At 41.5% G+C, this 17,348-nt stretch overlaps 2 protein-coding genes across 4 annotated transcripts in view; both read left to right on the top strand.

The window, feature by feature from the left end:
- Positions 1 to 4,733: 4,733 nt before the first annotated feature.
- LOC135500790 (visual pigment-like receptor peropsin) lies at positions 4,734 to 6,575 on the top strand. Its single transcript, XM_064792442.1, has 4 exons — positions 4,734 to 4,749; positions 5,216 to 5,319; positions 5,821 to 6,048; positions 6,306 to 6,575. Exons 1-4 carry the CDS (start codon positions 4,734 to 4,736, stop codon positions 6,573 to 6,575), a joined length of 618 nt encoding a protein of 205 aa, XP_064648512.1.
- A 908-nt stretch (positions 6,576 to 7,483) lies between these two features.
- The window catches only part of LOC135500480 (zinc finger CCCH domain-containing protein 10-like), an 80,142-nt gene continuing 70,277 nt past the window's right edge, over positions 7,484 to 17,348 (top strand). For 2 of the 3 annotated variants that reach the window (XM_064791987.1, XM_064791979.1), the window contains exon 1: positions 7,484 to 7,580. The gene's annotated coding sequence lies outside the window, so the exon portion shown is untranslated. The remainder of the gene's footprint in view (positions 7,581 to 17,348) is intronic. The other variant, XM_064791985.1, reaches the window with a different exon arrangement.

The following is a 17,348-nucleotide window of genomic DNA, read 5'->3' as shown; positions in this document are numbered from 1 at the left end:
CTTGTTGATTAAAGCAAGCATTCAATTGTATTGACTCGGAGAACTGGAACTTAAACAAGCGAGGACTCTTTTGTAACGGCCATTTTACATGTTTTGGAACTTAAGTCTTTTTTACCACAGTTTAAATTTCCCCCATGTTTAACTTTCTTTTCCTGGTTCCAAGTTTGGCCATTTGGATTAACCTTTATTTGCTGGGACCCAGGTTTCTTGAGCCCTTGTTTTGGTAAGGAAGACCCTTCCTGACCTCTATCTGGTTTTAGTTTCATCCTTTTCATACATGTTTTCAGGTTTTAGTTTTCAAGTCTTCATTTCTGTGAGGAGCAGTCTTGTTATGGCCCTCTAACGTTTTGGTAAGTTTACCCAATGTATATAGATCTTATTGAACCCTTTAATTGTACTGGTTGTATTATAGTTATTTCAGTAGGAAGGATTTTGTAGTGCCTTGCCTGCTCATTGTCACATGTGCAATTTTGCTATTATGTAATAGGTCAACTGGGGTGAGCCCTGAAGGATAGTCCTTGTTTTTATGCAGATTTGTGTTTCCCTATGTTAAAACCAGTCGGGTGATATTTATTTACATGTTGTAGGAAATTTATGTCCTTCAGTAAAATGTTTCTTTGTGCTAATGTAAAACCCCCCAGGAGACGTTACGTCTTTTTAGTTTTCTTGTGTCTGCTCTTTGGTCTTTGGAACTTAAACAAGCGAGGACTCTGAGGTCAGAGGACTTCCCAATGGAAAGGATAGCAGGCCAATCAGAATAAAATCAGTTATCAGTTTCAATGGAGTCGTATGACTTGTTGATTGAAGCGAGCATTTGATTCTATTGTCTCGGAGAACTTGATCGAAAACCAAGATGCAGTTAACTTGGATTCCCATCGAAGTTTCCCATAGGATAGCAGGCCAAACAAAGAAGAAAATCGCTTTCTATCTAAGGTAAGATTGAAGAAAGTATTTGATTCTATTGTCTCTGAGAACTTGAGCTAAAACCAACGAAAACCATCAAAATTAGTAGAAGGCAGATTCCCAATGGATAGTAAGCCAAGCAAAGAACAAACGAACGGTTATCAATGTCAATGGGATCATAAAAGTTAGAAATAAATATGGTTGTATTCTCCCTTCCAACTCGAAATCTTTCGAATGGCAGAGTGCACAACACTTCTCTAGACTGACCGCCTGCTAAACTTTGAAATAAATTATGTAAATGTTAGAAATAAATGCATTTGCAACCTCCGACTTTGTCCAGTGTTCCTCCTTTTCCTTCAAATTACACAGGATGTCTCGACAAAGGATCTATAAAGCCGTGAAACCAAGGGCCTGACATGGAGACATAGTCACATCCTAACATTGTTGTACCAGTTACCAGGATGTATCAAAACGTTATCAGTTGAACCTCATTGTCACAGAAGAATGGAATCGAGTTATGCTAGTTCGGCGAGCTACTTGCCAGATATCCCCAGCCTAAATCGAAGCTTTATGGTGTATAGCCTGATGTTAACACCTTCAGCGCCGAACCACGTAGATCTGCGTGGCCCAAATCCCCCTCTTTGAGCTGGTTATCGGAGTCTAATGTACTTCATGAAAGAACTACGCCATCGCCATCTTCAGGGCAAGGTAGGAACTGAGAAGACCATACCATGCCCTGAAGATGGCGATGGCGTAGTTCAGAACTACGCTATCGCCATCTTCAGGGCAAGGTAGAAACTGAAAGACCTTTTCAGTTCCTACCTTGCCATGAAGATGGCGATGGCGTAGTTCTTTCAGGAAGTCGATGAGACTCCGATAACCACCAGCTCAAAGGGGAGGTGTTAACAACGTTAGAGGCTATCATCCGACTTTACAGTAATATTGTATGAACCCCGGTTAATGGTGAAACTTTCAATCGACTTCGCATTACTTGCTGAAGCAACGCCACAACCTGATATGAACTATTCTGACCGCAACCCATGCATTCATACGAAGACAATTTAGGCATGTTTATGAATTATAAAGCAAACTCGGAAGAGGTCAAGTCGACAAGTAGTTTAAGACCAACATAGCGAGAATGTTACCAGCAAGTCTCTACTATTTTCGCGAATCGCGAATATTTCGTAAAAATTAAGAGGCGTGAACATTTAGGTGTTGACAGTATACGGCGCCGCACATTTTCCTACATGTGTGGAATATTCCCGCCATGAGGGTGTGAAGACAACCAGCCGGCCTTCTCCCACCTTGGTGTGAATGTGAATGTCGTCACCATTGAGGCACCGCACAACTTCCCATCACACAGTTTCGAGCCAGTTTGAATAGGAGGTCAAGCACTGCGAGAAAAGGTAGGCCTGCGTTTAATCAAATAATTTATTCTCCTTCCCCCTCGTCTTCGCCTACTCCTCCTCCACCTACTTCACTTCCTCCATCTCCGTCTTCTTGTCCTTCTTCTTGTCCTTCTTGTCCTCCTTGTCCGTCTTCTTGTCCTCCTTGTCTTTCTTGTCCGTCTTCTTGTCCTCCTTCTTGTCCTTCTTCTTGTCCTCCTTCTTGTCCGTCTTCTTGTCCTCCTTCTTGTCCGTCTCCTTGTCCTTCTCCTTGTCCTTCTTCTTGTCCTTCTTCTTGTCCTTCTTCTTGTCCATCTTCTTGTCCTCCTTCTTCTCCGTCTTCTTGTCCGTCTCCTTCTCCATCCCCGTCCCCGTCTTCTTTTGCTCCTTCTCCCCCTATACTTCTCAATATCCGTCTCTATCTCCTCCTCCGCTTCTCCATATTCTTCTCCGCCTATGTTTTCGACTCCTATCCGCCGCCTCCTGCATATCCGTCTCCATTTCCTCATTCTCCGCCTTCTCCATATCCGTCTCCGTCGCCATATCCGCCTTTCCTTCCCCATCTCTGTCTCGATCGCAATCTCCGTCCCTTTCTTCTCGGCCTCCGTCTCCATCACCTTCTCCGCCTATCCTACTCCGTCGCCATCTTCTTCTCTGTCTCCATCTCCATCACCGTTCCATTCTTCTCTGCCTCCGTCTTCCTCTCCTTCTTCTCCTTCTCCTGCTTCTTCTCCGTCTCCGTCTCTGTCTCCATATTCTCCTTCTTCTTTTCCTAGTCTTCTCCTTCTTTCGTCCTACACCCCGGACGCATTGGACCGGCCTCGTCCTGTCGCCCGGTACATAAGGAGACCAAATTAGGATGACGCAATGGACTGCCCAGATTGTCCTACATTCGTTTCTGTTCATCCAATTACATGTACATGTATTTCTGTGGTGATAAAGCGGCTTGTTTTCGATATATATCTTGTTTTTTTCCCCCAACATTTTCCCACGATCTTCAGTTAGTGATTTCGGACCAGAAGTGTCGTTGTCGCGTATCCTGGTGTAGGGGACTGCTAGACATAAATGACCCAGATTTACGATTTGGAGGTGCCAGGACGCCTCCTTTAATTAATAAGTTTGAGGTTTAGCTGAAAGCGCCTGAATTCGGTAGGTGTGGAATCAAGCACATTTCAGTTCTCGTACTGGAAGTAACTTTTCATTCTGATCTGCTTCAGGTTTGCAAAACATAGGTGAGAGGAGGTAGAACAACGTTCGTGACTAAAACAATGGCAGACAATGTGGGATGGACCATGACCACACAGTCACAAAATACGACTGAAATGAATGAAAAGCTCGCGCAGGACTCTTTTATTGGTGACAAAACTTGCGTTCTTCTGGGTGGTTATCTATTAATAATCGGTAAGTGCAAAAATTGAACTTAAAACGTGACAAGGCAGATGCTAGGGAGTCAACAGTTGGTCACTGAAAAGGTGGCGAATACGCTTTGGGAACTGGGTCTTGCTCTTAACTCGACACTCAAAATCAATTTGACGTTCATGAAGCGTTCATTAATAGGTCTTAGGCAAGTCGTGGTGCGTTTGAAATATCATGAGCTGGGTGGGCCAGAATAAGTTAAACCAAGTGGCCGATTGGTGTCGCCACTATCTCACAGTAAAAAATATCGATACGTGACTAATCCCGCCTGCCTACAGTTGTTCCTGCCTTATAGTCTCCATTTGAAATACGACATTTTAGATCTATAAAAAACGTTCTTTTAGGTGTAATTGGCTTATTTGCAAACGTTCTGATCGTCGTCGCCTACGTCAAGAAAAAGATAATTCGGTCGAGACGTGCCCTGTTGTATCTTAATCTGGCTGCGTCCGATATTGTCCTAGCTGGCTTGATGATTCCTATGTCAGCAACGGCATTCTTTCTGGTAAGTACTGCCTTGCTGGTCCTTTAAAAGAATTCTGACAACTAATTTGTTATCTTCGATTACTAGCTAGGATGTCAAGCTAAACAGCATTCGGTCGTGTCGTAATCTATCCTGAGAGCAGGCGTTTTCACCCCTTCGTCATAGACACGTTTGAAATATCCTTATCTTTCCAGAATTCGTGGCCGTTTGGTTACCGTGGCTGTCAAATATATGGGTTTTTTGGCTTCATCAGCTGTACGTCGACCATGGTCACTCATTCCTATATTGCGTACGAGAGATACATAGGCCTACTGGCGACTAATACAACGCTCCAAACACGAATTGACTGTAAGTATGAGACTACTTCCAATCATATCGAACTGAGAGTATCTTTAACCTTTCTTTAATCCACGCCAGGATTCTTGCCTACAGGGTGCTTTCTACAGGGTTGTGTGATTGTCTTCGAAGAGAATGTACTAAGAACTAACAGACATTAGTCGGTCAATTTGACAAATACAAGTACATCCGATTTGCAGGAGTAACAAACCATGTCTTTGAGGATAGGTAAGGACATAGTCAATTGAGACGGTACCCATACTGTTGCTGGGTGGTTGAAATATCGGGTACCATCGATTGAAATTTTGGTTTTAAACTTTATCATCAGATGACAGCACCGTATTTCAGATATTCAAAATTGTTAGCTCTCTTTGATGCCTGTATCGCTCTCATTTGAGTTGTTACGGTGGTTTAAAATGTTTTATGGTGCTAAAGGGACAATTCTCTTCAAATTTTGTCTGTTGGGGGTGTCGCGGGGGGGGTCGCTTGGTCACGAATATATATTTTTAAAATTATTCTAGGTGTTTTCTATCAGAAATATGTTTGTGATACTAATCCTAACCATGTCCCTCAATGAATTACGGTGGTAGTTTTTTATTTAATTAAAAAAAAATTTTTTTAAAGTTTTGAAATCTTACCCCTTACCCCTTAAACCCTCCTTTCCTTTTTCCAAGCGCTATTTCAATCGTTTCAGACAAGAACACTGCATGGAAGGTGGCGCTGATCTGGACTTATTCCGTCGTCTGGGCATCGCTGCCATTCGTTGGGTGGAGCCGCTACGAGTATGAACCCTACAAAGTAAGAATTGAAATATCGCAACCGTTTGATAAACCTCCCGCAAAGGGTCGGCTGTGGTGTCGCGCTAGGGTGTTTTTGTCGATGTTGATAATTCCGTTGCCGACCCAGTAGATGAGAAATGAAACGGTCCAGGGACCTTGTGCTCACCTCGGTACTGTTAATGCATGTCATTTGCACTGGACATGGGGAGAACAGTTTTGCTCATTGATGTAAATTTGCGATCTCAGAGGAAGTGTTGTGGTAGGCTTACGACGTGAGCCAAAAACGGAACTGCCCTGAGGTGAACGTTGGATTCCTCGCAGCTGATTGGGATATGCTCTGGGGGGGGGGGGGGGGGACAAAACACCACTTTTTGTATGGAGACGTCTGGGGGGCAGTTGCCGCCCCCTGCCCCTTCTAAATACGGCCCTGCAAACCATAAAATACACCTTGTGATCCGCCGCTGGCACATCTTTGCGGGAAAGCGGATATTCTCCATTCGCCATCTGTTTGTTTTTTCAGTTGTCCTGTACGCTTGATTGGTACAAACCGTCCATGCTGGCCATTTCGTTCATCGCAGCCGCGGGTACCTTCACTTTCTTCTTGCCTCTGGTCATCTCTGCAGTGTATTACACCAAGATCATCACGATAGTCTTCATGAACGATCAGAATACATCCAGAGTCTATCAAAACTCTGTTACAACCAACTACCGTCGTATGGAATTTGGGCGTTCTAAACGTGTCGCTTTGGTGAGTTTACGGAAAGAAAGATTGTATATAAACATTCTGTAGGAAAGTGTAATGTATGTACATGTGTAATCGAGTTCTACGTATATATTAGATGAATTTCACTATAGGTAGGCCTAACATACGTAGACCGGCCGTCCAACTAGATCGGAGCCTATTTGTTCAATGGGCTCATACATTCTCAATGTTTCTCAAACTGATTAAGCGTATCTCTTTTTGACTTAAAATTTTCGTAAAGATAGTTTACATCGTCTTTTCAGATGACGCTAGTCCTGCTTTTGAGCTTCATCTTGGCCTGGGGCCCATACGTGGTCTTAGCCATTATGGGGTCGTTTGGCTTCTTCCATTTGCCTTCTTATCGGTCAGCCTTGGTTGCGCCGATTCTGGCAAAATCATCTGTTTTCATCAACCCCGTCATCACCTACGTATTGGTCGAGAAGCAATTCCGATGGGCCGTGATAGAGCTGCTTTGCCGAGTTACAATTCATCCGACGGCCGTGTCACCCAGATTGAATCCGATGCCGAAATAAAGGCCGAATAAGAAAACCTCGGATCGGAGTGGGTCAATGCCACGTGGTTTGAACTTAGCCACGTTTCCGAGTCGGCCGTCCGCTCCCATGTCGTCATTGTGGCAATCCCTATTCTCTCCCTTTAAGGTCTCGTTAGGGAGTTTTTCCCGAATGTACGTGATGATGACGTGCCCCATTCACAGGACGTAACATTTATTTTAGAATGCGATTCCAAAGTGATTGCATGAGGACAACCGATTTGTGTCGTATATCAATGGAAACGCCCGATTCCCCTGATTCTGCAGGATGTTAAATCGGTCATTTTATTTCTTTAAATAAATCGTAAGCGTCACATTTGCTCCTAGCTCTGTTCACTATGCCAAATGGCAATATTGCCAATTGGGCCGGACAATCACGGAAAACCCCAAATATTATACTTTTCTTCCTAAACAATTCTTACAGTGACCATTCTCCCGTGAAAGACAGTTGCTTATGCTACACAAACATCAAAAAAAAATCGAGGGTCAACCATTGAACTTTTGAGATATGTTGAATTTTGCACAAATCAGCGAAAAACGCACCAACTGGCACTGGACGGCATTTCAACACGGGGCCGACGCACATCCCAAGTTCAGTGTACACATACGTCGGCAACAACAGTAAAATGCGTAGTTTCTTGTTAGCTACCTACTGAGTAGTGGTCTAGGTTTCAGAAACTTTAAAAAACACGTTTTTGCCAAAAAAACTGCTAAATCAACACTGTCATACTGTGAGAACCAAGAAATCAATGATTTTTAGGAACTACGGTACGGGCTTGGCCGCGCATGAATATAAAAAACTCCCTTATGAGACCTAATTCACCACTGCGCCATCTGTACACGGCTCCTTGTACCTCTAGTGACAACAACCCAAAGCGAGGCTGCGCTGTAAACACATGGCGATTCGCATTTTGTGTGGTTTGTACAAAATATTTAAAGTTTTCGTCGATCCAGCTAGTGTGAATCTGTGATATTTGATGTGCAGAAGGTATGTCATCTTTAGTTCATATAAATTTGATACTAGTGAAGATTACAGTTTCTGAAATGGAGATTTTAAAGGCATGAAAGGTAAATTTGTGACAGTATATTCGTTGTGGTTGTCTTAGAGGATAGACTATATACAGGGTGGCCCAGAATTATTTTCCCTTGCACAATAGAATTCAATTGTGTGTCCATTGTGTGAGGGAAAATCATTCTGGGCCACCCAGTAGAGGCCCTCACACCAGGCGGAGGAAACCACTGCTGGTCACAACAAACAAGCAGCAAACAAAAGACCGCATGGTGACGGTCGCACACCACATACATGAGACTGATATGATTGATATTTTGCTCGTTGTGTCTATATACTATATAGTTAGTATATTTAGGTTTAGCAGGTTTGTTTGGGCCCACAGTGGCTTCCTCCGCCTGGGCCCTGGTGTAAAAGGGTATAAAGACCTCGCTTACTACACACGCACTACACTATCGCCTTTTATAGGGAAGGCGGTATATGTATGATGTAGTGAGTAGTGTGCTGCAGGTGTACTGTAACTGTACCAGTGGCTGTTGTTGTGTTCATTTTAAAAAGACTTTGTCTTGTGTACCTGGGGCACGGATCTAAGGCCAGGGCCCGAGGGGGTGGCACCAGGCACACCTCTTTCTTGGCGACGGGATCTCCCCCTCGGAAAGGCACTTTGGAAGTGCTAATTGTCCGTCATTGGTTTACATAATACACCCCTTTCCCCCAGTGCACAATTCGAAAACATGGCATTCTCTGCAGACAGCGTGGGGTGCATATCGAGTGAGAGTGTCTAGAGATCAGCAACTGTTCAGACAAAAAAGCCTGAAGTCGATTCAAACACTGGCCTCCGCACAGTATCGGTTAGGCTTTCATACGTGGTAATGCAAGATAGATTGACCAAACTATTTGTATCTAATCAATGCCAACACAGTTCAGGCTTTTTCGTCGGAACACTTGTGCTGATCTCTAGACACTTTCACTCGATGTGCCCCCTACAGCATCTGCAAGGAATTCCTCGCTTTCGAATTGTACACTGGGGGTAATTGGTATAAATATATATTCTGCAAAAGATCCAATGCACATCACAAACATTCCCGAGTGCTCAGCTTCGGTCTAATGGAAATATAATCGTCATTATCCTTTCTTCTATGGATCATAGTCTTCCAGTTTTATATATGGATTTTGTTTAAAATGCTACATTATTTTGGAACAGTCAGTATACCTTTCATAACATCTGTCTTACAGTTAGCTATGAAAGAAAGTAAAATAGGTTATTTATGACAGAGATGGCTTCAAATTTCTATACAACATGTACAAAGTAAATGGCCTATTGAGAACCTAATAAATTGTAAGCATTCAATATGGGGATCATATTTTTCAAAGCAGGTTTAAAGAAACCGCTACCCATATTTCATGTATTTCTTCTTCTTCTGATAATGTCCCATTCACACCTGCCTGAACTTAATTTTGTAGATAACATACAGGTTATCGAAAAATGTTGTCACGGTCGGAGAAAGAAGCGTTATTTATAACAGAAAACATGTTCTACATGTAGACCTGTGTTGGCTTGATTTGTCATGTGTCATGACATTAGGGCACTGGTGCCAGGGGTCAGAAAGCCTGAACCCTTGTGCCTGCAATGGTCACTAAGTCACACTTTTGTTAACTGTCATTAGAATAAGATACCGAGAGATAATGCTAGATGTCTCTACTGGCATCTATTCAGAAACCGATTTACCCACTTATTTGCTACAATGAGTTTGATCAAATCTTTGAGTTTTAAGAGGCAAAACTGACTCCCTCCTTTAACTGATTCACATTTTGGGGTTGAATACTGTTTAACAAAGCAACTTTCTTTTGAAACCCAGATAAAAAAATGACATATTTGCAGTCGAATACAAAATTTCAGATTTTATCTTGCCTGTCATGTGACTGATGTGACCCTTGTCCTCAAGAGAATTTATGAACATAAATTTATACACATTATTTCCATTCTGGTAGGATCCATTGAACCATTTGACAGCAGCCCATACAAAATCATTCACCTCTTAGAAATTTGAAACCAAAATCTCACCCGATGGGGTACGATGTCTTTGGCACGTTTAAGATTAAAGAAAAACATTTGTCATACTCGGAAACTTGATATGATCTTTCTGTCTGACTATATACGCTGAATAGTGGGAACAGTAAGGAAACTAATTTTATCCTCAAAGTCAACATTGGATAGACAGGCAGTACCGACTGAGCTAAAGCCCAAAGGGAATTTCCTTGCAAGGATAGACCAGGGATGTTAAGTGGGATAACACCCATACAGCAGTTAATATCAGATAAACCCGAATTTAAGAGCATGGACTGATACATTGCTGAACAGTACACAAAATTTCTTTAAATGCCAATTGGGCTTGTCCTTTTGTGCACAATATCGAGGTAGTTGGCCAACCCCTCACAGTATGGGGTCAGCCCATATTTACTTAGATATTATGGTTGTATTTCAAAATGCCATTTTATATAGTTGATCCATGTCCTCAGAAAGATGAGGTGTCAATCATCATGTCATATGGCATCCTGAATGCCCTTTGTTTGCCTGTCTTGTGCCACTTGTGTTGTAAGTTGGAAAATCGGTGCAGACTAAAGCACGAACCAGGACAACTCATCTTATCCATCATGTATGCATGGAGACTGTGCTAGGCATACATGTATCACAGATGACACAATAAGACTCATATGTTGCCATTTATTTTGTCCAGTGCTTTCCAAAATGTCTTCACTGTTACCCAAAAGATAAGTAAAGAAGTTTGTGATTGAACATCATCTTTTTGTGCAACATTCTCTATCTAGCTCGTCTGCCGTAACTTGTCATTAAAAAAACCTTTTAATCTTTTCGAAGTGTTCAACTAGGCATGCAAGGGTTTGATAATGTTTACTCAACCTTATTGCCATGATATCTAGTTAGTTCTCATAAGGAGGTGTCCAGTCAAATCCATCTATCTAGTCAAGACATGAATCGTACAAGAAAAAGGGGCTGGCAGACAACAGTATTGGATTATGGATTACTGAATTACTGATTATGCATGATGGTCCGAGACAAGAACTGGAATAATTGCCAATGCTATACAGAGGCAAAGATAAAGTGGAACTATTTTGTCATGAATATTCGTGATTTGGACAAATCTAATATTCAGACAAGAAATTGTTTCTGAGTGCCGTATTTTATGATCTGATAGTGATAGTTGACTGTTAAAAAGCCTTCTTTCATGTCTTTGATTCAATCTTAAGTCATCTGGTTAGCCCTCGCAAGAAGATGTCACATTCAATTAGTTTTAAAGTTAAGACACGCCAAGTCCTTACCAACTATAAACCCCTCTGCCATGCTAACTATTCAAGATTGAGCAAACCTAGTTTGTATTTTCATAATAACTGTGTTTAAAATGATTCATCTTGATCTGCTCTTAAATGTATAATTAGGCTCTCTCAATATTCTCCGCTATTGATAATTAGTCATCTGGTTAGCCCTGACAAGAAGAACCTAGTCATGTGTAACAAGAAGACCCATTAGTTTCGTGTGGTTTGTGAGCGAATTGAGCTGTGAATTCCTAAAAATACTGATCAGATTAGCTGTCCTTATTTGTAAACAGTTCAAACGATGTGCGAAAGGTGATTGGTCAACAACAAAGACGTCCTTTGAGTGTTGATGACAGCTGTGACAAGATTAAAGGCTCTCTTGAGATCAGTTTTGGTGTCTTGTTGATCATCCATATGGTTTAGCAGAGCTTTGATTAGAATGCTAAATCAGTGATGGTATTATAAGAATGCTAAATCAGCGATGGTATTATAAGAAGCGTATTTTTATTAAGTCGGGCTTGAATTTCTTGAATCAACCATCCACTTGATCCAATTGAGCAAAACTATATAAAAGAAATTTTTGAGAGGTTAAGGGCTGACCACCATTCCGGCTAGAAATTGAAATCATAAAGAACTTTTTCAAAACGAACTGAATGCTAAATTCAAGGGTGGGAGTTACATGTAGTTCTTTGTTTCCCAGAGAACAATTTCCCACCCTTGGAATTGGCATTCACATCATAATGAAGGAGTTCTAATTGCTTGAGGATTTCGAGTTCTGGTCAAAATAGTATTGCCTATGGTCAACTCTTAAGGGACGCTTACAATGACAATACGAGTGGTTCCTTCACCTTCATCCCACATTTGTAACCATCCTTTGTAAGTGACCAGAACTTGGTTGACTCATGACTTCATCCCTGCTTGAAATGGTAACCATTAATTTCTACCACCAACACCTTTCATGATTGGCTGTAGATTCTAAGAGTACTTGCATTAACTTTCAGCAAGCGTCAGGACTATTGGGCACAATCCTGCATCTGATGACATGCATTTTGCCATTCATTATCGCAGTAGCAGGACACTGTTTCGACTTGATTATTCATCAGGGACAGAGAGAGCGTAGGGTGGTCTGATTATACCCGAGGGCTGTATGACTTCCCAATCAGGAAACAAGGCAACGTTTCTCATTACATATCAAAGCAATAAAGAATCATTACATGCATTAGGTGGAGTGACTCTCCAGTAATGGACATTAGTATTGTCAGGAAATGATTCTTATTCTTAGCAATATTGAAGTAGGTTTAGTAATGGGCTATTGCTAGGGATAAGGGACTTTGAAGTGGTCCTCGCTGGTCTTCTGAGTTAAATATCAGACTGCTGGCATGACTGGAGGTCATCCGGTATATAGACATTCAGCTTGTTTTACCATGCCGAACAGTTCTGTCTTTCAGACTTGCATCAATGACATGTATTCACTGAGATAAGTATTGTAATAAAATCATGAGTGTGTTATTTCACCATCTTCTTTTTCTTCCCCATGTTGTGTTTTCAATTTCATAACTTTGTTCACTAACTAGAAAATTGTTATCTATGGCTCTCTTCTTTTCATGTTCAAATTGTTTTAAAGTGTTCTGTTGTGTACAATACTTTCACTGCCCAGGTTGATGAAATCTTGCAATGATCAAAAAGTCTTTCGGTGGAAGGGCAGCGGTACTAATGTCGTAGTTCGTAAGATCGATGCAGTTGCTTCTGTGATGACTTAGAAGGGTTGGAGTCTGACTCTTAATATCCTCTTTAATACTGAGGCTCAGAATATTGAGACTCAGTTTTGAGGTTTTGAGAAGCGTGCAATAAAATCACCATACTATTTCACCATCTTCTTTTCCTTCAGCCTATTGAGTTCCCATCCCAATTTTACCCTAACATTGTTCAGTAACATTTCATTTCTGGTTCTCTTCCTTGTTATGTTCAAATTGGTTTTTTGTATACAGTACTTTCACTGCCCAGGTTGATAAACCTTTTATAGGTTGCTGTTTGTGCCACAGTTGTAAGTCTGTATGTAAAAAACAGTGGGTCCACAGTAAAAGGTACACCTTAACTCGTAACTCGAAGGATCGAAACTGACATTTTCTCCTCTAACGTGTCAACTGGAAATGGGTTGTCTGCAGAGGGCCGGCTGCCAATTTTGCAGAGACCTGCCTTATTTTCTGGAGAGACAAGTTAAAGCTTATCACTTTATCAGCAATGAATGATTTATTCAACTTTTCGACTTTCACCGCCCGAGAAAGTCAAACTTCCAACTTCATATTCGAGTTCAGATTTGTAGCTCCGCCCCCAGAGCCCGAGCATGCGCAGTTCAATTTGTTATTATTGAGAATCATGTGAGAATCACGTGAGTCATGCGATCTTTCATTCATGAGTTTTCGTAGTAGTGACGTCACTCAATGATTGACAGCTAGGCGCCATGTTTCATTCATACCTTGTTCTGATCATCCGATACGCGGGAAATGAAAACGAGGTCATACGAACTGGCTTGGCGGTTTCAGTTCCCTTTAAGTACTCCAGAGGATAGTATGGACACTGGAGTGGAGAACATGTCAGTCCCTGGGTACACAACTAAAATAATATACGTTTCTTCAAAAGCTTTTTGACAAGGATGGTATGCCTCCAAAATATTGGACAAGTATGAGAGGGAGCGCAGTGTGAGTATTCAAACACATCGAGGTAAAATGTCACTTTTTCAGTCAGTTGATGCTAAGACCATCAAAAGATTCGGCCATTTCTTCCATGCCTGGCCTACAACTCCACCCATTTATCTGAGAGATTCCCAGCTGCACCTTGGTACCATCCTTGGTAGTCCTCATGTCTTATTGCGGCACTCCTTTGTGTGTGTAACCTTAAGTAATAACCTCCTTATTGATATTTTGGCCACAGGCAATCACCTTCATGGTCATTACAAGGTTGTTGACTTGTTGATGGTCAGGGCATTATGTTTGTGATGATTTGGGAGCCGTCATGCTACATCGTAAGCATGCTAATTTCCACCAAATGGCATGAGAGAAGGTCAAATGGAGACAAATACAGACATTTGCCTGGCTTGCTTTCCCAAAATACCTATGGATGAAGTAGCACAAACCGCAGGAATCTGGATTTGGCAGGAGAAGTGACATGCACCCTAATCTGATACCAAGTGCTTATTCTATTGTCCTCTTCTTCCCACACACAATTTGGGATCAGACAGTTTGCTTTTTGTCCTCTTCATTACTACTCTGATTGGCCAACTGCCCAACCAGTTCCTTGCTCCCTGAGCGGAAATCCCTCGTATCGAGCTCAAGAAAATCTGCCGAGGAAGTGGCGAACATTACTGCAGTTCCTGTTTCTGCTGGAATGTCTTCTAGTGAAATTGGTCTCCTTTCATCTGGGTATGATTTGAAAGTACCATATCCTTCGTCCATACTGCTTGGGGCACATTTCTTCCATTCTGTTTCTTATTTGTAAGCAGAAATAGTGCACTTTTATTGGATTGGTTCCATCTAGATGTGGGCAGAGAGTGCAGTTTCTTTGCTTTATCACTTGGAGAAGTCACTTCCTACCATTCTCTGTATCGACTTAAGTGGAACTGGTGCATGTATGGATAAAAAAAACTGGTCCATTACCTGTGCAGCTTCCTTCTCATTCTTTGCTTTCAGCAGCGCTTTCTCTAGTTCTGATCGATGGTTGTCCAGAAAGTGGAGGTGTCAGCAGTCTTCCAATGTCCTCTGTCGAGTTGAATTTATCGGTTACCTTATAGCAGTACTGTACAGGGCCATGTTGGACTCATGAAGATCATTCCTGGGTTATGTTTTTTGTTTCTTGATGTAAGGTCATATAACAGAATCTGTCATTTTCTTGAAGCGGCAAATCGTCAAGACTATTTCCAATTTCAGCAAGACGTCAACAAATTGTGCTCAAACTTCTGCTTCTGTTGAAAGAGGAAAGGACAAGTGCCCTGCTTGAGGACGCAAAGATAAAGTCGTTCTAACCAGACTTGTATTCCTACTTTCTTTTTGCTCGGTAAAGTGCGGCTTCAAGCCCCTGAGTAATCGTACTAACTGTTTGCAAGCACGTCACATCACACCGACCCTGCATCAGGAAATGTAATGCAAATCCATCTGGGGGAGGCATTAGCCGAGCTTGTCCTTTGAGGGGTGTCACTTAAAGGTGATCAGCCCCCTAACTGTGTGAAAAGAATGATTGAGTTACCTGCCTCGTGAGACTACGGTGGCTTCACATTGCATACTAAGCTAACTTGGTTCATTTCTCGGGAGCAAGTCCATAAATTCAGTTGTGTTGTAGAATAAGCCAAGAATTAGCCTATATTGCTCACTCTTCTGTCAACAGTGGTCTTTAGAATGCATATCCCATGATTGCCTCCCCGGGGCAAACAGCATTTTTAAAAATTCATTGCTAGTTCTCTGTTACAAACCCCTTTATGTTATTCTCTAACCTCACCTGAAGTAATCAAGCTATAAATTTCCCCGTGGAAATTTGATCAGAATATCTAAAAATCTTCTTGTGGGCAAATTGACAAGAAAAACTACGGTCCTATTCGGTTTTGTGTATGTTAACCACTAATGTTGGGATGTCCCAAAGTGGTGATGAAAGTTGGTCGTGCTAGCTACAGATAGTGACCTGATTTCTTTACGATTTTTCCTTTATTACCCTGAGAGAACTGTAAAAATATGTCCCCTCGTGTGGTAGTTGTCTATCAGGATTTCACAATTTTCAAATGAATTGCTTTCTCTTTGTGTTGTAACTTGTAGGGGGAGGGTTTGGTGCTATTGGCAAATCCACAATCTCCAGATCTGATGAAAATGATGCTCACATTCACAAATAACTGTGGCTTTAAAACTCAAACCCTACACATTTTTTTCCATGACCATGTCCTAATGATATAAACAACTGGTACACCGCTCAATCAGCCTTAAAAAATCGTGTGACTGCGAGAAAACACCTAATTATGGTTGCACATGTCTTTCACACCACTGAGCAATGTTCTGTATTCACAGTGAAGTACACATTTGGTAATCTCATCACACGGTTTTCTGGCTCTGTATTTTCCAAGAGAGCAGCGAATGACACCAATTGTTGGACGGATGGGGACTAAATCTTGAGGGGGTGTTGCGAAGCTTGGTACTCCAGTCTGCTCTTTTGGTACAGTGTCAACACTCTCAGCAATTTAAATGGAAAAACCAGTCGGCTATTTTAGTGGCAATCGAGGAGCCTTGAAGTACCCCACTCGGCCCGAGACGATCCAAGGTGAAAGTGATCTCCTGGCATTCAAGACATTTGCCCAGGTGATCTGGGGACAAACTCTCCCCCACAGGATTAGAGAGCAGGTGATGCTGTGGCAAACAGTAATGACGTCTCTAGTGATAATGTGTCCAATCCCGGACAGACAGGATATTTTTAGGTGTATTCTTAGAATGAAACAGCCTCTCTGACTCACGACAATGCTGGTACCATGGTTATTCCGAATATGTATCGTTATGACTTTTCATCACACTGCTCATTAGAAACCAAATAGGGACCCCAAGTTATTAGATGACTCTTGTGCAAGTCTATATGGCTCTCTTTGGCGCAATTTAGGGAAGAAAGTTTGGCAGGGCAAAGTTTTTCCATTATGTCCATACCAGACTATGAATATAGTTCCATGTCTGAATGACAATTTCATGAAAGAGGTTGAAGTGACACCAATGGTGTCTATGAAATTTTTGGGGGAGAGATGACACCCAACTTGGTGATTATTCGTGTATATCTGAATGATTGTCTTGTTCAAGAATTCTCTTCTCCCAAATGCCACCAATGTAAAAAAAGATTGTTGAATTAAACCTTTTGGAAAGTGCAGTTATATTGACCGTTAAATTGGCTCAACTTTTCTAAAACCACTAACGTTAAATTATAATCAGGATTGAAATGAAATACAAAGAAGTTTTAAAGTTTTTGATATAAAAAAGTTAATCCCAACACTTTAAAGCCACCCATGAAACAACTTCAAATAAAATCCAATCATGTAGGTGTTCAGTCAAGCTCAGAAAACAAATGTATTTACTGTTTAAAGTCGGTTCAGAACGGCATAAAAAGTAAACCAAAGCAATGAGCACTTAAAAATGTCTGGATAATCCAACTGTGTATTTAACTGTCACCTTTTTTCCGTTTATTCCTGTAAAAGTCATGCTGGGTTTGAAAAAGGTTGGCTGTTAACTGCCAGATTTCGCATGCCACTAAATTTTGGTGGTCTCTTAGTTTTTTGCAAGGTAGGCCTCTATTCAACTGATGCCTATTCTTACGTTAATGGTTTACAGCTTGGCTAATAAAAAGTAATGATAGCTTAGCCCTTTCGTTATTCTTAATACCCTTAGTATATAGGTTATTATA

The sequence above is a fragment of the Lineus longissimus genome, chromosome 16, assembly GCF_910592395.1.
Source record: "Lineus longissimus chromosome 16, tnLinLong1.2, whole genome shotgun sequence".
NCBI classification, from domain to species: Eukaryota; Metazoa; Nemertea; class Pilidiophora; order Heteronemertea; family Lineidae; genus Lineus; species Lineus longissimus.
This window is presented reverse-complemented; position numbering and strand designations above follow the sequence as displayed.

What these genes read in the sequence shown, in the direction of transcription:
- LOC135500790 (XM_064792442.1), top strand. An exon ending in ACGAGTATGAACCCTACAAA is followed by an intron (nt 5,320 to 5,820) that starts GTAAGAATTGAA and finishes TTGTTTTTTCAG; the next exon opens with TTGTCCTGTACGCTTGATTG. An exon ending in GTTCTAAACGTGTCGCTTTG is followed by an intron (nt 6,049 to 6,305) that starts GTGAGTTTACGG and finishes TCGTCTTTTCAG; the next exon opens with ATGACGCTAGTCCTGCTTTT.